The sequence below is a fragment of the Leptonotus elevatus genome, chromosome 21, assembly GCF_054856555.1.
Source record: "Leptonotus elevatus isolate MCC_2025b chromosome 21, RoL_Lele_1.0, whole genome shotgun sequence".
In the NCBI taxonomy this organism is placed as follows: Eukaryota; Metazoa; Chordata; class Actinopteri; order Syngnathiformes; family Syngnathidae; genus Leptonotus; species Leptonotus elevatus.
This window is the reverse complement of record NC_141259.1, coordinates 13783369-13802853: the sequence shown is the minus strand read 5'-3', so window position 1 is coordinate 13802853 and position 19485 is coordinate 13783369. Positions and strand designations below refer to the sequence as shown.

At 47.2% G+C, this 19485-nt stretch overlaps 4 protein-coding genes and 1 long non-coding RNA gene across 8 annotated transcripts; 2 read left to right on the top strand and 3 right to left on the bottom strand.

Annotated features, from left to right (window-relative positions):
• Positions 1-74: 74 nt before the first annotated feature.
• Positions 75-9402, bottom strand: LOC147156026 (uncharacterized). 2 transcript variants are annotated; one of them, XR_015092093.1, is made up of 4 exons: positions 9171-9402; positions 1470-1540; positions 1321-1397; positions 75-1206 (listed from the first exon to the last, which is right to left on the bottom strand). It is a non-coding gene; the product is annotated as an uncharacterized LOC147156026 (long non-coding RNA). The 2 variants fall into 2 exon arrangements; XR_015092092.1 differs by having other exon boundaries at positions 75-1397.
• Positions 493-4260, top strand: LOC147156028 (tomoregulin-1-like). Its single transcript, XM_086066064.1, has 10 exons — positions 493-1047; positions 1670-1779; positions 1850-1979; positions 2067-2093; positions 2177-2273; positions 2363-2511; positions 2587-2634; positions 2708-2828; positions 2892-3053; positions 3371-4260. Exons 1-10 carry the CDS (start codon positions 900-902, stop codon positions 3453-3455), a joined length of 1077 nt encoding a protein of 358 aa, XP_085922190.1. The 5' UTR covers positions 493-899; the 3' UTR covers positions 3456-4260.
• Positions 4597-8348, top strand: cavin4b (caveolae associated protein 4b). Its single transcript, XM_086066067.1, has 2 exons — positions 4597-6292; positions 7587-8348. The coding sequence occupies exons 1-2, from the start codon at positions 5936-5938 to the stop codon at positions 8103-8105; spliced, it is 876 nt and encodes a 291-aa protein (XP_085922193.1). The 5' UTR covers positions 4597-5935; the 3' UTR covers positions 8106-8348.
• Positions 9403-9440: 38 nt separating the features above from the next.
• Positions 9441-13196, bottom strand: hus1 (HUS1 checkpoint clamp component). Its single transcript, XM_086066068.1, has 8 exons — positions 12820-13196; positions 12161-12288; positions 11905-12081; positions 11017-11124; positions 10874-10948; positions 10689-10788; positions 10494-10628; positions 9441-9658 (listed from the first exon to the last, which is right to left on the bottom strand). The coding sequence occupies exons 1-8, from the start codon at positions 12869-12871 to the stop codon at positions 9576-9578; spliced, it is 858 nt and encodes a 285-aa protein (XP_085922194.1). The 5' UTR covers positions 12872-13196; the 3' UTR covers positions 9441-9575.
• Positions 13197-13329: 133 nt separating this feature from the next.
• dipk1c (divergent protein kinase domain 1C) lies at positions 13330-19324 on the bottom strand. 3 transcript variants are annotated; one of them, XR_015092087.1, is made up of 9 exons: positions 17937-19324; positions 15944-16147; positions 15806-15862; positions 15558-15721; positions 15185-15482; positions 14415-14579; positions 14178-14252; positions 13811-14094; positions 13330-13708 (listed from the first exon to the last, which is right to left on the bottom strand). XR_015092087.1 is itself a non-coding variant. In XM_086066061.1 (8 exons), exons 1-8 carry the CDS (start codon positions 18093-18095, stop codon positions 13912-13914), a joined length of 1305 nt encoding a protein of 434 aa, XP_085922187.1. In that variant the 5' UTR covers positions 18096-19324; the 3' UTR covers positions 13330-13911. The 3 variants fall into 3 exon arrangements, 2 of the variants coding, with proteins under 2 accessions (XP_085922187.1, XP_085922188.1); XM_086066061.1 differs by having other exon boundaries at positions 13330-14094; XM_086066062.1 differs by having other exon boundaries at positions 13330-14094; positions 15806-15859.
• Positions 19325-19485: the final 161 nt, after the last annotated feature.

Here is a 19485-nt window from a genome sequence, read left to right as displayed (position 1 = left end):
CCTCTGCGGGATAACTGAATAATAACACGCGTCGGCAGTGTTACTAAGTTTTTATTTTATTTACACTTTTTTTTTTTTAGAAACATACTTGAAATGTTCTTTCCTTAGAGAGGATGTATTATTAATTACATGCTTCACAAATTATGAGCTATCATTTTAGATGAAAGTAACAATTTTCGCTAGTATGTAGGCAGTTACGTTATTTTATTTGAGAAATTCTTTACTGTATACGTAAACAAAAAAATGCTGGCTTTTAACTTCTTGGTTGAATTCTCACTTCCTAAATCCCTGTTTTCTGTGACAGATGGAAAGAATAGGTCGGAACTCGATACTTTTTGTAAAACTATCCATCTCAATTGATTAAAAAGGGGAAGAATCAAAAGTATCGCCGCGCACTGTAAAATGTTGTAATACGTGACGTCAGCACGGGACACCCGGAACACGGCAACGTGTTGACGTCACGCGCTGTTTCTTCGGGAATAATGGGCGGGGTCTTGCGCTGGTCACGTGAGCCAGCCAGGCCCTTTGTTGATGAGCTCCGTCCGTCGAAGAAGAACGACGAGCACGAGAGGACGTCAAAATAAGAAAAGAGAAAAATCAAACTTGAAACCGCTCACAAGAGTGCAAGAAAAACGAGACGAAGAAGACGGAGCTCGCCCCGCCGCCCCCGTTTGGATGTTTGGCCTTGTGGGGGATGGAGGCTCAGTCCGGGCTGTGAGGGGGTCGCCGTGCGTCTGCGTGGGGGTCGCCACTATCCGCCGTCGCGTCCGCTTTGTGCTCGCCTTCTCCTCCTCCTCCTCCTCCTCGGCGACATGAGGCGCTGAAGGCCATCTTTGCTTTCCTCCTGCCGCTTTGCTTGATTTCCCTGCTCTTCTGACGTCATCCCTTGCGCGTCCATCATGGCTCGTGTGGCCTCCTCTGCTCCGTCTTCATCTTCCTTCCTGCTTCTCCTCCTGCTGCTGCTCCTTGCCTCCGCCACGAGCGGAACTCCTCGAGGAGGAGGCGCCGCGCTCGAATGTGGACCGGGAAAGAACGCCGAGTGTGCAGGTGACACGCAAACACACATATCTAGATATACCGACACACTTACACATTTTTTTTCTGACACGCAAACTCAGGTGACCTGCCTGGGGGTCATATGCGTGCGTCGCCATGACGACCATGAAGATTGAAGGTCAGCCATGTTGTTTCGTCTTCGACTGGATGCTATTTTCAAGATAATTACAAGCTCGACATCCAGGGCGGGGCTACACATGGCTTCGTGTGTGAAGTGAGGACACTTTTTGTGTGAGTGTGTAAAACACCGCACGCATTACTCACGTGACAAGCGCTCCCTCATACAAATGTTGTGAGGAGACACACCCGAGGTGGTGGTGGGGAACTTTGGTGATGTCCATCTGACATTTTTTGGGGAAAAAGGATACTTTTTTAATGAGCAAAATGTTGGGAATTATGCAAATCATGCTCACTTCCTGTCATCTTTGGCCACTTCCTGTGTACGTCAGGTGACATTTCCGTCCCATATTTGGTCACGACAAGCCTGTAGAGGTCACAAACTCTGTAATAAGTAGTATCAAACATCCCTACTCATAATGAGCCAATCATCTCTCCCAAACATGCACATCTGGCAGGAGCATCTGTTTGCTGACTCGTGCGTGCCTTTTCGCAGACACGTCGGTGAAGAAGAGCGACCTGCGCGTGTGCGACGCGGGCACCTGTCGTTTTGGCGGGACGTGCCGCGAGAACGGCGCCGACATCAAGTGCGTGTGTCACTTCCACGTAAGTGCGCTTGCCCGCCGCGTTTGTCCGTTTGCGAGCCGGCGAATGAGCGAGCCGTGTCGCCTTCCAGTGCCACAAGAAGTTCCTCCCCGTGTGCGCCTCCAACGGCGACACATACCAGAACGAGTGCTTCCTGCGGCGAGCCGCCTGCAAGAAGCAGCGAGCCATCAGCGTCGTGTCCGAGGGGGCCTGTTACCACGGTAACGCAGCACACACACAAGCCGAACTGAATATGTGTCCTCACGGTGATGTCGCCGCCTCATTGTTTGCTTCCGTCTGACCGGCAGATGGATCTTCAGGATCTGGAGATGGAGGTGCATACACACAAACACACACCAGGAAGTGTCGTCACATCAGACACAACATGTGTGTATTTATTGTGTGTGTGTGTGTGTAGATAATGAAGGATCTGGCAGCAGTCGCGGCAAAAAAACATCCAAATGTGGGAACTGCAAGTTTGGTGCCGAGTGCGATGAAGACTCTGAGGACACGCTGTTAGTGCACTAAGACGCGCACACACACACACTCGCAGGTGACCTGTTGACTTATGTGTGTGTGTGTGTGTGTGTGTGTGTGTGCGTAGCTGCATGTGTAACATCGTGTGTAGCGGCCACAACGACAACCCGGTGTGCGGCGGCGACGGCGTGACGTACGAGACGCCGTGTCACGTACGCGAGGCGTCCTGCCTCAAACAGATGAAGATCGACATCCGACATGTGGGCCGTTGCCAAGGTAACGTCGCGACAGACCGTTCCCGCCGGTCCTCGTAACCGTCGTGATCTTCCTCTTCCTCTCGTGCCGTTTCAGACAAAAGCAGGAAGGACGACGGTGCCAAGATGAAGCCGGACGTGTTTGGTACCAAGACTTCCTGCCGTTTGGTTCTTTTTCTTTCATCATCATCATCATCAAATTGCTCTTCATGTTGCAGGCATTTCCAAGTCGGGCGAGGAGGAGGGTTTAACAGAAGGCTCCGCTCCATGCCCGCCAGACCACGCCCACTTTTGCATTCACGGCCAATGTGAGATGAGGAGTGACCAGGCAACATGCAGGTAACACGTCGCCACATGCTAACATTGCACATGTGAACATGTCACATGACACACGTATTCCAGGTGCTCAGCGTCGTACGGCGGTCCTCGGTGCGAGCAGCTTGTGGACTTCAACATCCTCTACGTGGTCCCCAGTGGCCAGAAGCTGCATTACGTCCTGATCGCCGGCATCATCGGCGCCGTCCAGATCGCCATCATCGTGGCCCTCGTCATGTGCTTCACCAGGTACGTACACAAACGCGCTTCAGCGCTTAGCTAAATAGCGAAAATCCGCTAACAAGCTTTGCAGTCAGCCACAAGATGGCGGTAAATGAATGCAGCTCCTCCCCTCACTTCTACATAGCTCCTTAGCACCAAAGTAGCAAACAACATCAACTAGAAAGCTAATTAGCGTTAGCAGAAAGCTAGCATGGGATTTCTTCAGGCAGTGGTGTTTGTTCATGTGACGGGAACGAGCATTTAGCATGTAGCATTTAGCTTCTGGTTATGCGGTGAAAAAGGCAAAGTGGGTTTAAGACGCGCTTTGTGTGTTTGTCCTGCAGGAGGTGCAACAAGGCCAAGCGAGGGCGGAGGCAGAAGCAACATCTGGCTCACTTCCAGTCGGGAACCTCATCCAGGATGATGTAGCCTGGCGACCGGTCCTGGCTCGCTCCTTTTTTCCCCACTTGATCCACTTTTTCCACGGACACTTTTATAATTCCACTTGTGGTGCCTCCTTTCTTTCCTCGTCAGATACTTTCAACTCCTTAAGGGGCCTTACATTATTTGTATTATATATTTTTTACCTTTTTTTTTTCTTCTTTTGTTATTGGTTTTCCTTCTGGACACGAGGAGAGCGCGCTGGAATGTGCTGATGAACTTTCTTTTTGTGGCCTCGTAGCTTTTGTTGGCATTTTGAAGGAAGTGGCACATTTTTAAGAATCTTATTTCAAATATTTGTAGATCACAATGTGGAAATTTTTTAAAACTTTGTAAGGCTTTTTTCCCCCCCCACACATTTGAATTCACAAGTCCTGATGGCCGCCAGAAGGCACCGTGAGGCGTTTGGGGACATGTGTGATGCTGCTGACGTGCTCCAGGGGGCGCTCTCATCTCAACTTTCTTGTCATGTCACATGACAAGCAAAATGCTTTGGGTGTTTTTTCTACTCTTCCGGTTTTCAGGTCCAAAGCACACCGGAAAAATATATTCCAATGTTTGTTTTTGTCAAGATGATAATTTAAAGATTTTTCATCATTTTTTTTTCTTTTTTAAATATTGATGTCGGTACCAAGTGTCCATGTTGCTCGTTTCTATGTGTTAGATGACGCAGCCATGACTGGTCCCGCTCCTGGTTCCGGTCCTGGTTGTGGCTGCGCTGTAGCTGTTGCATGCTGCTGTGATGTGTCGCTGTGGTTAGAATGTTGTAGAATTAAATCACCATGGTAACAGATCAACATGTGCTTTAATTGGTTGCTGAAATGACGAGTGGGACACAGAAGAGTATGACGCAAGCGCTGCTCACGGGCCAAATATGATTTAGGGGTGGGGGGGGGTCAGGATAATTTTAGGTGTCAGCTGGTGCGGGAAGTCCCCCCCCCCCCCCACCCCAACTGTCTCCTCATGGTCAACACTCCCTTGGCATTTATCTTCGTATTCTTCTTCATCTTCTTGTCCGTCCTTTGAGTTGTCTGGAAGGCGTCCAGGTTGGGAAGTCTTCCAGAAATGGACGGTGGGGGGGAGGGGGAGGATTAGCAGGGTAAAGGTGGCGCTGATAGACAGATGCTCAGGGGTTTTCCGTGGGGTGGCGAGCATAATCTCGGTATTTTTCCACCTCAATGAGTAGTTAGGGCAAGTGATGTTCAGTTTGAGTCAGCGTCACATTTTTTTGCTGGATGGCCGCTCTTTGGTCAGAAAGCGGTGTTTTTGGTACAACCAACCCACGTTCTACTCCTGAAGAGAGAAACTTTGTGACGAAAGAAGTCTACTCTTTTCGTGCAGAGGTTGTGACAGAACACACAATTCTGTGGGGGAAAAAATCTGTCAAAACGCTATTAAACTCAATTCTAGAGGGGCCACAATTTATTGATTAATCAAAAATGACTCGTTCATGAATTAAGACAAATTAAGCAACAACTATTTTTGATAAATCATTTTAGAGCTCTTTAACTCATTCACTCGCAGCTATTTTCACTGAAGCAATCCCCTTCGCCCCCCGGCTGTTTTACTGGATTTTGACTGATTTTGCAAGGCCCACAGAATATTGTGTTTTGCTATAAAAACATGGAACCTACCAAAAGAAAGATTAGAGTCTCTTCTTCCATCAGGAAAAACTATATATTTCTATCGGTTTCCATTTTGCAGCAATTAGCATTAGAATATAGCTAAATGTAATCATTATTCACAAATCTGTATAGAACTGTGGGTAAATGAGTTTTTTTTTCAACATGGCCCTGGCTGATCTCTTTTGCTTTGCTGCCACCTGCTGGCCGTTTTTGTAATAACTACCATTGCTTCAAGCTTTCTCTTCAGTTCAGAGACTGCATTAAAGCTGTATGCTCTAGCATAAAAATAAACAAAAAACATAAGACGTATAAACGTCTTTGGGACACTTAATCCATTTAAAATATAACGTATTTATACAGTTTTTGGGAGCAAATCCTCAAATTGCACTCTCTAAACAGCAAATCATCTCCAATTTCCGCAGATTTTTTCTTCTTCCCAAAATAAGACATTTGCAAACGTGGAAAACAATGACCAACAATTTTGCCGATTTTCTGGCGGATATTTCGGATGACTGTGCGTTTTAAATAACATTCTGTTTTGCAAAAAAGGGATAGAAATGTAAAATATGATTCATCGAAAACAATCAGAGAAGCAGATATATCGACTAAAATAATCGTTAGTTGCAGCCCTGGAATATTTCTGAATTATCCCCATTAATTCCCCATCGAAGCCGACTGTAAAAAGACCTCTCGTGTCATTTCCTGTTCTTTCTTTAGACTTGTCCCCCCCACCCACTTGACCCCTTTGGGTGGAGTCTGATCGTGCGTCCCACCGTGGACACGCGTCCCCTTCTTCTGTCTTCGCCTCCCTCCAGTTTCATACTGCAAGCGAGCGGAGGCATCATGGCTGACAGCTCGGTGTGCGGCGGCGGCGAGGACGCGGCGGGCGTGGCCTCCCTACTGGAGCGCGTTGCCGGCCTGATGGACGGCGTGCAGGCGGCGCAGCAGCGCATGGAGGAGCGGCAGCTGGAGCTGGAGAGCGCCGTGCGCGCCATCCAGGCCGGCGTGGCCAAGCTGGCCGCCGAGCAGGCCGGCAGCGCCGCCAGCCTGGAGAAGCTTCTGGAGAAGACGCGCAAGGTCAGCAGGCACGTCAAGGACGTGCGCGTGCGCGTGGAGAACCAGAACCTGCGCGTCAAGAAGGTGGAGGCCACGCAGGGGGACCTCCTGGCCAAGAACAAGTTCCGAGTGGTCATCTACCAGGTGAGCGATGCGCCGGGGAAGCCAAAACGTAGGCTAACGTGCTAACAAGTTTTCGGAATGAGGAAGTACGTAAAAAGATGGAACTCAGAATCAAAAGCCGAAACTCGGAAGTGTGAGGCAAATGTGCTATAACCACTAGTGCACCGTGCTGCCCTCAACATCAAATAAATCGCTTAGAAGGAAAGCGTCCCCAATGACTTGTCGAAATGTGATGAAAGCACATAAGACGAAAAGAAGAACTCACAGGTCAGATTTGGGAAATATGACGTCACAAATGGCCTGCTGACCTTTGACCTCTCACACAAAGCATCGTCCCTGCTCATAAAATCTTGTTTGGCCGCGCTTCAAAACCGCTCCGGTTCGCTAGCAAGCTCGCTTGCAGCGCCAAGGAAACCCGATCGCCGCGCCGCGATATGTTTAGCTTCCCGCCGCGGCGCGCTGAGCTGTGCCAACAGCTGCCGTTTGCTATTTAGGGAGGCGGGATCAAGACGGCGTGCACGCCATCTGACACGCTGCACGCCAGCGCCTCCAATTTAAGGCCAAGCTTGTTTCGCGCTTTTCACCAGCAGCCGTCACACCAAAATCCACATTGCAAAGTCCTTGGTTCGGACTGAGCAACTGGAGTTAGCTTGGAAAGGCGCACTCATGCTAATAATTCAATTGATTGACATCATTCGCGCGGCGGGGGTTTAAATCTCGTCAAAAAAGTGGACTTGAAAACCCAAACGAAACAACAAAGAATTACAAAGCGTACATACATTTACAGTTAGCGCATGTCGTCTTGAAGCATGATTTTAATGTAGTCTCACTCCCCACAAGCCTCTGTGAACGAAAATGATTGACACACACCTCGGTCAAAAGGTGGAGATGGCGCCAGGGGGGGAAAAAGTGGCAAATCCAAGTCCATAAAGTAAAAACGCTGCCACAGTTTGGCTTTAGCCCCAGGTGCTCGCTAGCTAGCTCGTTAGCGCCCCAGGTGCTTGTTTACCTGCTAGGGAGCTAGCTAGCTAGCACAAGGGGCTAAAGCCAAACTGTGGCAGGGTTTTTACTTTATGGACCTGGATTTGCCATCTCTATACATCATGTCGCTGACAAAAGTTACGTAAAATTGTTTATGTAGCATTAGGGTTGTTCAACTAATTTCAATTTTTAAATAATTGATTAATCCATTTGGGGGGGGAAAATCATGCTATCCACATTTTTATGATGGCTGCCATCAAATGTGGATGTAAAAATGTGGACTTGAAAAAATAAAAAAGTATCTACGTGACATTTTCTCGTTGTGGACTCTCAGGGCGACCAGGAAGTGCGAGCGGCGACGCCGGGCAACGACGTGGGCGGCGAAGGCCACGGTGACGGCGAGGAGTTCAACAAGTTGGAGCTTCCTCCAGACTCAGACGAGGAGTACATGGTGGTAGAGGAGGCCGACTCGGCGGCGGCGGCGGCCAGTGCGGGTGCCAAGAAGAAGACGGGCCTGACGCGCATGGAGAGCCTGAAGGCCACCTTCTCGCGGGAGAACATGAGCCGGACGCGAGACAACCTGGGCAGCAAAGTCAACAGACTGGGCGAGCGCATCGTGACGACCGAGCGGCGCCAGAAGATCCGCCAGTCGGGCGAGCGCCTCAAGGAGACCCTCGCTAAGAACGTCCTGAAGAAGGAGAGGACTGTGGCCGAGGGCCAGGAGGGGGCCGACCTCGGCGCCGAGGGGGCAGCCGCCGCGCCCGTGCCGCCGCCCAAGGGCCGGCGCGGCGCCTCGGAAGAGCCCCGGCCGGAAAGCGAGGTGCCCGTGTACGACATGAAGCAACTGTCGTAGCGTCGGCGAGCGTTTAGGGGGCAGGCGATGCGTTTGGCGGAAGGTCGGCAGAACGGTTGAGGTCATGTGACTCGCTGGAGAGTCTTTAGCGTGTGTGTTGATGTTGACGAGAACTCTTACTTTTTGCATGTGGATGACCGGGAACAAGATGGCGGCAAGGAAGGCGGCGCTTCATGTAGCGACTTGAATTGAGCAAGAAGGTGATTTTAAATGAATAAATTGCACCTGCAAGTAACAACAAGAGCAACTTGTTTTTGTTTTTTTGTTCTTTCGTCACTACTTCCTCTTAGCATGTCGCTAAAGCTAGCCACAGATTCACCAAACGATGGAACTTCTATTTGAGAAATAACTATTGTTGACAGATAATAATCAATAACGTATTATCAATGAATATGAATGCAGCATTTTAAAATAAAAAATAAAAAATTCTAGCGACTACAAATTGGGGGCGGAAAAGCACTGAAGTGACAGATTCAAGGTTCTTATTTAAATATATTTTGAATGCTTATTAGATTTAAATAATTAGAATTTAGATTTGTTTTAAATGTATTTACCATTAAGAAATATATTCATTGTTTTTATTTAACATTTAGGTGCAACATTTAATTCTTGGTAGGGATGGGCGACACAGCTATGACAGTTTCAGGTCGATAGATTTGATACAAGGTCTAATTTCAGTATTGGCTGCCCTCTTGTGGCCATTTTACAATCAGGACGTAAGAAGAATAGAAATTTGCCATTAATTTTATGTAATTTTAAGGAAAAATGCTATATAGGTATTTCTTTAAAATTATATGTAAAAAAATAATTTCATGTATGAAAAGTGGTATCGGTGCTTTGTATCAGTCAAAAAAGTGGTATTAAACATCCATCATTTGGGTTAAGTATTTAAGCTGACAAATACTTGTAAACAAAAGTGGCTGAAAATCTGCCCTTTTTTTTTTTTTAGTTAAACGTAAAAAAAAAATATTTTCAGCATGTGCTGCTTCACACACGTGGTACACGGATACATACACGCAAACATGCAACATGGAAACAAGACAAGAGGCGTCGATTTGGTGCTACCTGGTGAAGAAGCTCGCGTTGGGAGACGAAAAGTCTTCTGGCGTCTTGAAGGGGCGAGGAAATGGAAAAGGTTACTTCGATCCAACAAGACAGTCGAGCTCCTCCCTTGGTTGCTCGATTGTTCACATCCATCGATTGCTTTGGCCTGGCTCGGGCCCTCGTGACCCCGCAAGTGATCTTTTCAGCCCAAAGTGTGGCCGAGCGTTCAATATGAAGCTGAAAAGTGGACACTGATTTCATATCATCTCTTCATGTTCCAAAGAATGAACAGGAGTGATTATTGTCTTTTTCGAGCGTGACCTTCCACGCCGTCTTTTCGCGAAGTCCCGCCTCCGTCGGCAAATTCGCCTTTGTCTGCTCAAAGTGTTTTTTGGGGGTTTTGTTTTGTCCCTGGCTGCGAGCGCTTCAGGCCACGGCGGGAATGAAATACTGCAGCGACACGTCGTCGTGGAGCAGAATGAGGTGGAGCACCCTCTGGTGGACGATATCTGCGGGACAGACAAAAGGCCAATCCTCTGTCCTCATTCAGTTCAACTGGAAAGTCATTCTTCACCACCCCAAAAAACAATGAAAATGATAAAATAAAAAAATAAGTGGTCTCAACTCCTCTCAGTTTGTCATTATAGCACTAATATTAGTGGTTCTTCGCAGATGATTAAGAATATACTCCTAAGAGATTTGTGTTCATGGCCTGTCTACATGTGTTCTAATAACGTTTGCTTCAAGGGTTACAAACACTGCCACGTAGATGCTTCGTCACTGTATGTTAGCAATAAGCTAGCAGAGGCTATTTAGGCGTTGTAAACACACAAAGATATTTGCTTTTGTGTTTCGTTTAGTAGTACAACTTAACTGGGAGTGGCAATAAACAACTTGAGGTGTCTTTTTTCAACATTTGTTCACTCCACCAAACGGGTGGACCTGCCAGGACACGGCGCTCTTATCTCAAGTGTGTGCTCACAATTCAAATCGGTCAATCGACGACTCGTATCTCTTATCTCAAGACTTGCACATACTCTAAATTTGACCCAAAAAACTCAAAGGCGTATGTTCTTGATCCTCTGCGAAGAATGATAAATGTTGCTGCTGAGGAGTTGTGTCTTATTCTTCTTCTTACACTGTAGTAGAGCTCAGTGCTGCCTAGCATGTTGTGGCATAACATGGTACTGCACTAAAAGCGCACAACTTAAAATTGGGACTTGCTCAAATACTGTTATTAAAAAACAAACAAACAGCACAGCGTTTAAAAATCTACGAGATCTGAAGAAAAACAATGAACGGCAACAGCAGGCTAACACTAGGTGGCGCTGTGGCTGCACTTACTGCACATGGCCCTGCTGGGGTTGACCTGCTGACCCACCAGGAACTGCTGCAACTTCCTGATGTCCACACGAGCCTGCGCCATGGCGTCCGCGTCACGAGGCGGCCGCGATCCGCCATCTTGGGAGTCGCGGTCCCCTGCGGGGGTCACGAGAGGTCAAACGCTGGTCATGTGACCTCAGACAAATTGAGTTTTACCCCATTGAGGATTTCCGAGGTCTTTGAAGTGAGTGGTGACGGACACGAGGTCCGTCTCGATCTTCAGGGTCATCTTGCCGTTCAGGTTGGCCTCCACCACCTAACACGCACACACACATGTGCACTCAGTCACTAACCAGGTCGTTGGTTCCAGCGCATGTGGTTGTGAGGTTGTTCCTTCGCACCAGGAAGTTGGAGAGGTTCTTCATCCTGTCCACTACGTTCTTCATGATCTTCAGAGGCGGCAGGTAGACGCTCACCTGACAAACACGTCACATGTCACACGGGACTTCAACGTTGACACCGAATGGCGGTTTTGGGTACTCACGTCAAAGTCGGGCGTGCTGGGCTCTTTGAACTCGTGCCACAATCGGCGAGGGATGACGTCCACGGGGATGTCGTGCGTCACCACCCGGCTGATGCTGGACATGGTGGGCTGCACGGACAGGAAGTCACCATGTCACTAGCGCGATGATGTCACTGTGTGTAGCTAATCCGGTCAACATGGGTGTTAGGAACTAGTGTTGTCCCGATTCGATCATGTGATCGGAAACCGGGAACAATCGTGTGATTTAATTATCAGCTTAGTAGTGTTGGCTGAAAACGATCGATTTTTTTTTGGGGGGGGGGGGGGGGATATTGGATTTTTGAATTTTGTCCATTTCTAAAGTAGGGCTACTCGATTATGAAAAAATATTAAATCACAATTAATTTGGTAATTAATTAATTAAAAAAAATTATTAGTGCAATCATTTGGCTTTTGGTACAAAACAGAAAATGTTTAAACATGTAAAAAAAATATTAAGACAAAAAATATATATTTGAAACACTATATTTATGCAAGTTTCTTTTGGACCAAACAAGATTGATCACTTAAGTCAATTTAAAATAAAAATTGTGCAAATATATACAGTTAAACAACTCAAAATTTATCTTAATAATTTATTATTATTATTTATTTAATATTTAAATTTTATTTTTGTTTAGAATTATGCTAATTTTGTAATTGTTGAGTGTAATAATTGAACATATAATTTAATTTCGATTAATTGCACGGCCCTATTGTAAAGTCAAGAATGATATTCAACGAGTGTTAAAAAAGTAGCCGAGTAGTCCAGAAAATACGCTAAATTAGACCAAAAACAAAAATTCCAGTTAGCGCATTTGCAAATAGATGAAGGTTTTCTGTATTGTTGTCATTTGCTTTGGAACTGACTAGCTCGGCGGCGACGGTGAGGCAGGGGCAGTGCCTCTTGGTCAGCTTGACTTTGACACTTTTGGCGTTGTGGACGGTCCGGAGGGCGCGAAAGACGTTCTCCGGCGTCACCTCCAGACAAATCTCGTTGTCCTCGGAGCTCACGCCCTCCATCTGGTACTCGTCAAAGATGTTGGCCTGCGAGGAGGACGACATGAATGTGGAGAAAAAAAAATAGCTGGCCATGTGGGAGCAGAGGTCAGAGGGGTGCGGCTACCTGAGCCAGCTCACACCACATGGCCACGCCTCCGCTCGCCACTTTGCCGCAGAGGATGAAGAAAAGACGATCGGCCGTCAGACGCAGCACGCATGTCTTGGTCAGCTTGGAGATGGTGCCCACCACTCCTGCAACAACATCAAACAAACAGTTTTTTTATGGCAGTTATTTAAAAAAATGTAAAAGTGTTAACTGTTGCTGTTGTTTTTTTCCAACAGCAGCTGCCAAACCGTTTTTTTCCTGAATAAAGTCAACATTAGGAATTTCATCCTTCACACTGTCCTGTAAACATATTAAACAAGTTAACACTAGTGAATAGTGAGCGATTTGTGGTGCATAAATGTCTTGGCATCCTCCAGTGAGACCGTTCTTGATCCTGGCCCTGGTTTTGACGCGGACTTGACTTCCAAAAGTCTGTGTCCTGTCTTGGGACTTAGTTCTGGTCTTAGCTAGTGTGGTCTTGAGCACTAGCACTAGCTTCCTTACTACTCAAATGCTTAATCTTGACAGTTTATTTTCTACATGTTTTATCATCTGTGGTACGCCACAAAAAAAAGCTATTTTCATTTAGGACAGGTTTATTTTTCAAATGTCAAGTACACGCGAACGAGCGTGAATGTACTTTGAGTGGATATTTAGCCTCCAATAAAAGTTCTTACGGGTGAAATTGTTGAGACAGGCCACGTCGACAATCTTTCCACGAAACTTCATGTCGAGGTCACGCTACAAAATGTTCACAAAGTCAACCTAAACCAGCACAAATGTTAACATTGTGAATATCAACGCGAATGTGAGCATCAAGTCAACTTGTTTTGGCTTCCCGCCGCGTCCGTCGTCTTGGTCCTTCCGCTAAAGCTCCGCCGGAAACGGAAGCGGTAAATGGTCGCCACACGTAAACATGTCCGACTCGATACAAAAACTGAAATCAAATATTATCAATACTAATAATAATGTTACACAGCTAACGTCTTTTATATTTCAAGTTTTTTCGTAAACATATTTTTAAATAACGCTGGATACTCTTCTACATCGTCCACTTCCACAAAACAGAACAAACTACGTTACATACTGTATGTCACATGAAATCACAAAATTATAAACATAGACTTTGAATTGTTTTGTGAGCAACACATGAGCGCTTTGTCTCTTACTGCGTAAAACACAACATGACACATCCTTTATGTTTATTGTTTGCTTGCATTAAAAGTGACTGTGCATCCAGCCAAAATTCAAGTTGACACACAAACTATGACCTCATTTGTCTACAATGACTATCCGCAAGAGGGCGCTGCAATCACTCTGTCTCTGTCTCTTTCACCCAGACTTTTTGAGTTCGGCGGGACGGTCAAGTGCAGACACGTTAAGTTGAGCGGGTGCAAATAAACACTCAACAACATGTAGTACGCGTGTGCTGTAATTAAATTTTACAACAGGCTCTCACACAGACACATTATAATAACATGACCATTATCATTCTTATTTCTAATCATATATGACGCAAATCCTTCTTGAAGTTCGACGGGGATTCAAGCAGAAGGAAACTCGCGCCTGCAAGCACATCAAACATCATCAAAGTGTTTGGAGGCCAAGGGTTGACTTCCTGGAATGTGATCACATGACATCATCGTCATGGACAGCCTTGATACACACTTGTTTCCACCAGTCATGACCATCTTTCTCCTTTAGAAGTTCTCAAGAGGTTCTTTACAACTTCATCTGAAGTTTTTTCAGGCATTATTCAGAAGTTCTTCTTAGAAGTTGAGCACCGCGTGGCCTTCGTTCTCCTCCTGTCCTTCATCTGATGTTCCCCCCTCATGAAGGAGGCGAGTCAGGATATCGAGCAGGCGCCGGTGGACATCCCGACTTCCCGCTTGCCCTCGTCTGTCCACGCCGCCCGACTCGGAACATTCCTGCACCGCCCTCTGCAGCTCCACCTACTCCAACGATGAGGAAAGAAGATGCTGAGCGAGAAGACGACAAAGAGGAGGAGGAGGAGGAGGAGGAAAAGCACACCAACCTGTAGGGGGAGCCCCGCTTTGGCGCCGAGCAGCGTGGGAGAAAACCACAACCTGAAGATCTTCTCACAAATCACCTGATCAACGACGACAAGCGCAATATTGCTGATGTCAGTACAATGTCGGCTTTGTTAGCTCATCGATACCAATCCATGCAGCCTATAAAAACGTTTTCATTTCACACTCGGAAGACTGATCAGGTTGTACGTGACGACTGATTACTGATTACTGCCGGCAACCTGCAGGTTGGTGTTGGCGCGCTGTCGGCGGCAGCGCCGCGAGCCGAGGTCGCACGACGACACGCAGTCGAAGAAGTTGCAGTCGTCGTCGCTGCTGCACTTCTGGTCCAGGATCTCCTCCATCTTGGGATGGAAGAAGGCCATGTCCACGTCGATGGCCACCACCTGACCAACGATACACGAAATTCGGAAGCACTGACGCTGAATTCAAATGCAGCAGAAGGAAGTCAAATGGGAGAAGTGGCAAATGTTTACATGCATAAATTTTATTCGGACAAAATGATGAGAAAGTGCCATTGATGGGAATTTGGCATTTTGTATTGAGTTTTTGCTCAAATGCTAACATGATAACAGAAGATTTGGTCAAATGGAGCAAAAAAAAAAAAAGTTAGCTGAGAATTGAAAGCAAATTTGGAAAAGTTGGAATTGGTTAAGAAAGATTGGCCTTAGGTTATAAAACAACTGCATTCATTTGTGAATTTTGTCTTGAGAATGTGGAATACTGAAAGAAAGGATGATGAAGAAGAAGAAGTAGGAAAGAAGCGGGAGGAAGAAGCAGAGGAGGAAGAACAGGAAAAAGAAGTGGGAGAAGAAGAAAAAGGAAAAAAGGGAAGAAGAATTAGAGGAAGAAGGTGAAGAAAATGAGAAAATGAGAAAAAAAGAAGAGGAAGAAAAGAAGGAAGCAGAGGAATAAGAGAAAGAAGAGGTAGAAGAAGCGGAAGAGGGGGAAGAAGAAGAAAGAGAAGAAGAAGAATGCCAATGATGCTCACAGTGAGATCCTTCCTGATGGCAAAGTTCTCTGGCTTGACGTCACACAGATGAACTTTATGCGCGAAGTCCCGGTCGAAGTGTTGCACCATGTCCAGGAAGCTGAGCGCGATTCGGTGAACCTTCTGCCGGACCCCCCGACGGCCCGGCCCGTCGGACCCAAACCCCCCCGCCTGGTCCTCGTCCATGGAGAAGATGTTCTGGTCCCACGCGTGGCCCGCCGACAGCGACTCCACGGCGTAGAAGTGTCCGCACGAGCCCAACACCTTGGACACGTGCGCGCTCAGGTCCTGCAGAACTCTGGGCGAGGAATGAGAGCAGAAAGGTCAAAAGGTCACCTGGGGCCAGTCGGACGCGGCTTTGCGACGGGCGCACCTGAGGAAGGTGTACTCGTCCTGCTGCAGCAGCGACCACAAGGACGTCAGCTCGGCTCTCGAGTAAACCTTCTTGTCCGAGGACTGAAGCTTGATTAGAAAACCGGCTCCGTCCTCTCCTTCGTCCTCGTCCTTGTCCTCGGCCAGACCCAGCCAATTTCGCACCTGACCATGTCGTCAACACATTTGACCTGCTCATCCTGGATCTGATCCAGGATCAGCTGAAGGTGTGCGTTGCAGTCCACGTACCTCCAGCGTGGCTGAGACGAGAACATCCAGAGGGGACGAGTCCTCTGCTGCGTCCTGCTGCCAGGGAGACAAGAAATGGACACGTTTAGCTCCACGGACCACTCCTCCTCTTCTTCTTCTTCTTCCTCTCGAACCTACCCGGTAGTCGAGAGCTCCGAGGGGCTGGTAGGAGGACAAGTTCTCCAGCTTGGACTTGAGGATGACGGTCTGTCCCCTCCAGCGGACCTCCATCACCTTCTTGCCGCTGCGGTAGTAGAGACAGCGCTTGTACTCCACCAGGCCGCCGACGCACAGGTCGGCGCACATGTCGCCCGCCGCTGAGCCCGCCGCAAAGTCCCCGCACTGGACAAAAGACACGACAATAGAGTCATAGGCGTACGCGCAGCCTGGACGGGATCGGGATCGGATCGTGGTCAAAGTCGTGGTCAGCCGGCGGGAGTCTAAAAAAAGTTATGACATCAAGATTGGGAAAGTCAAGTGTGGTTGAGATCTCTCGATTGAAGAAAAGCTTATAAAGCACTGGCGAAAACCCTGGATAAATATTTTGAGCCTTTGCGACGAAGCTCCAGAGGTGTCAAATTCAGGTCCAGGAAGTAAAAAAACCTTATTTTACTTTGTGAACCCTGGATTTGACCTTTCTGTGAAGCTCCAAATTGACCATCTCAAAAGGTTTCTGCAGCTTCACTGGAGTCCAGTTGAGCTGAGTCTATATAAGGTCCCGGAGTTCAGCTTCCAAGCAAGGAATGTCTGGAGGAAATGTTGCCAATGAGCAAAGTGGCCCCAATCATGCGTCAATGGAAAATCTGGAAAGCCCCGGCAGGTGATTTGCGGAAACCCAACAAGCAATCCACCAATCAGGATGCAGTTCCATCGCGTCCACGGCGATGACCGATGGTCGCCGAGCGCTTCCCGGTGGCCCTGCACTCCATCATGGGGAGGCCTGAAGATGGAAGCCATTAAATGCACGCAGCCTGCGCCATAAATAGTCTGGAATGTCAGAGACGTGCAGGGACACAGCAAAGGAAGACGCAGCTGCTGATATTCGACCCTAAATAAATCTTATACACCAAACCGCTTCAAATTGAGGGGGTGGGGGGGCTACTTCCGTACATCCTAATACAGACGCTACATTGATGACAAACATTCAACTTGGGAACATTTCAGAGATGACGTCAAACAGAAAAGGCAAAAAGGAAAGTTGTGAAATTGTGATGTGGGAATAATTCAAGCATCGATGTTTTAGTATACACAATGAAAGGTGTGGGTTTTTTTTGGGGGGGGGGGGTTATTAACGTAAAAACCCACAACAACAAAAAACAAAAATTCCAAAAAACAATTTCGTTAACAAAATAAAATAAAAACGAAAATGCTTTAAAAAAAAAAAAAACGAAAACTAACTGAAACTACATTTTATGTTTACAAAACGAACTAAAACTAATTTATAACGAAAATGTACTTTGTTTTAGTCTTTGGTAATTACAAGTAATACATGAGCCTTTGGGGATGATTTTAAAGACGTTTGAAAATGTGTCGCACGAAAAGACGTCATCTAGCAGCAGCCAATCGAAAAGCACATTCAGGTGACGTCATTCCTAGGTGCCAAATTTGCCTGCTTGACTTTTGGCTCCAATGGCTCGGCTTGCCTGCTTTTTCATTTAACTCAGCCAAAATGCAATGCTAGGTAAGAATTTTTTTCTCTTCATTTTACCATGGTGTTTATTAAATATTGCACACATGTAATACACATAAAAAAACGAAAACTATTACTGAAACTGAAACTAACTAAAACTAAGCATTTAAAAAAAAAATTAAAAAAAAAACGAACTGAACCACTCTGAAAACGAATTAAAACTAAATAAATAAAAAACTCAAAACGAAATAAAAACTAACTACTGTAAAATGAAAATGCCAAAACTAATAATTGTCACCAGAAAAAAAAGTTAGCATCTCCCTTTTTCCATTCTTTTGTAATTACACCCCAAAAAGCAGAGAAAACTTTTCGAGGACTTCGAGGAAAAAGAAGAAAAGAGTTGCGATGAGTGAGCGCCGTCTGTGTTGTCTTTGCATCTCGCCGTTAATCTTTTGTTTCTTTAGGATTTCCTCGAGACGTCAGCAAATCAGCGGCACTCACCAGGCGGCGCAGGATCTTCTTGCTGGCGGCGTCGGTGCACACGTCCGACAGCAGGTTGGCGTGCAGCAGAAACAGGAGGCCGAGCAGCAGCCACGACGCCGACCAGGCCAGCAGCAGCGCCAACGTCACGCGCCGGCAACGGATGCGAACGGCACACATCGACGCCCGTTTGCGGCCTCCCGATGACGCTTTTTCCGATTCTGCAACAGCTGGATGAGGGTTTGAGTTCAGGGAACATGCGCAAGTCTCGGTTGACTTCTTAAACTGATTTGGAAGGCAAACATCTCAGATTGACTTTGGGAAACTAGCTAGGAACTCCGTTGAAGTGACTTGAGGTGCTTCATTTTGTGCTTTGCTGCCATCTTGTGGCATCTATTGGTAATAAAACCACTTTTTTTTTCGATTACTGGCAAACTTTTGAAATTTACGGCAGAGTTTTGGTCCACCAAAAGTGGTCAAATCAAATTGTGCGATGGGTCGGACCTTAAAAGTTCAACACTTCCCACGCTGCTTTTGTCTCCTCACAAGGTCCAAGAGGCCTGTTATGGACCACAATTAGAACCATCGCCTGCTGGCCGCACTCACTTTGGGAAAAGGAAGTGAAATCCCTACGCGGCGTGGCGTTGGTCATCAGGTCAACATGGACGACGCGTTTTCTTCAAACGAGAACCAGGGGTTTGCGTTCGGAAAACCGCGCGGCCCCATCCAGTGGGTCGTGAGTGACCTCCCCCAAGGCTTCCGAGATGATCTGTGACCTGAAGCGTCGCCTTCATCAACTTTCCCCAAAAGTCCTGACGAGCTCTCTTGTCATCAAGTCAAATGAGGAGCAGGAAAAGTTGAGAAGAACACGATGGGATGCAAGAGGAGTTGTGACGTTCCTCATGTTGTTTTGGTCCGGAAAGTTGTGGCAGCTTCATGCGAAATGAGCAGCAGCTTCCCGTTGAGGTCCAAAATTCCCTGAGAAACATTTGAGGAACACCGCCCAGTGGTTCTGCCCCCTCCCCAACAACCCCGACAACTTGCGTCTGTCTTAGCACGCCTGAAGATGCTCCCGCAGGTCAGCCTTGACTTTTGCCCTCGGTGCAGACTGTCAGGCTGCCTTGGAATGCTGCAGCCCGGCTTTCCTGCGAGTGTGCGTGCACGCGCATGTTGGCGTGTGCATGCTCAGGCACGCCTTGTCCTTTTCCTGCACTTTGTTTGCCTTCTTTTGTTTCTTTGTGACACCCCCGCATGGCAGGTGGGGGGTTAAACTGTGTGAGTTGTGGTGGTGGTCTTGAGGAAGGAAAGCCCCCTGTTTTTCATAATAACACGCTACTGTACCTCCTTCTTCGCTCTCTCTCACCCCTCCTCTCGTTACCATGGCAGCGAGCGAGTCTAAAATGAGGTTCACCCCCCCCCCCTCCACACACACACACACTCTCTTACCAGTCAACAAATTACCCCCCAGCACTGCCCAAAAAAAAAGAAAGGCCGCTAATAGGCTACACGCTAACTTGCATTTGTTTGTTCAATGACATCGCCTTTAATGGAGGGGAGGCGCTGAAAAAAA

Excerpts from the sequence above, each read along its gene's own strand:
- hus1 (XM_086066068.1), bottom strand. The coding sequence starts at position 12,871 with ATGAAGTTTCGTGGAAAGATTGTCGACGTGGCCTGTCTCAACAATTTC. Across the intron at positions 12,289-12,819 it reads CTGTCTCAACAATTTCACCC|GAGTGGTGGGCACCATCTCC; the intron begins GTAAGAACTTTT and ends ATGTTGTTGCAG. Across the intron at positions 11,125-11,904 it reads TCACCGTCGCCGCCGAGCTA|CCCACCATGTCCAGCATCAG; the intron begins GTCAGTTCCAAA and ends CTGTCCGTGCAG.
- LOC147156028 (XM_086066064.1), top strand. The coding sequence starts at position 900 with ATGGCTCGTGTGGCCTCCTCTGCTCCGTCTTCATCTTCCTTCCTGCTT. Across the intron at positions 1,780-1,849 it reads AGTGCGTGTGTCACTTCCAC|TGCCACAAGAAGTTCCTCCC; the intron begins GTAAGTGCGCTT and ends GTCGCCTTCCAG. Across the intron at positions 2,094-2,176 it reads TTCAGGATCTGGAGATGGAG|ATAATGAAGGATCTGGCAGC; the intron begins GTGCATACACAC and ends GTGTGTGTGTAG.
- cavin4b (XM_086066067.1), top strand. The coding sequence starts at position 5,936 with ATGGCTGACAGCTCGGTGTGCGGCGGCGGCGAGGACGCGGCGGGCGTG. Across the intron at positions 6,293-7,586 it reads TCCGAGTGGTCATCTACCAG|GGCGACCAGGAAGTGCGAGC; the intron begins GTGAGCGATGCG and ends GTGGACTCTCAG.
- dipk1c (XM_086066061.1), bottom strand. The coding sequence starts at position 18,095 with ATGTGTGCCGTTCGCATCCGTTGCCGGCGCGTGACGTTGGCGCTGCTG. Across the intron at positions 15,863-15,943 it reads TCGGAGCTCTCGACTACCGG|CAGGACGCAGCAGAGGACTC; the intron begins GTAGGTTCGAGA and ends TCTCCCTGGCAG. Across the intron at positions 15,722-15,805 it reads TCGTCTCAGCCACGCTGGAG|GTGCGAAATTGGCTGGGTCT; the intron begins GTACGTGGACTG and ends CGACATGGTCAG.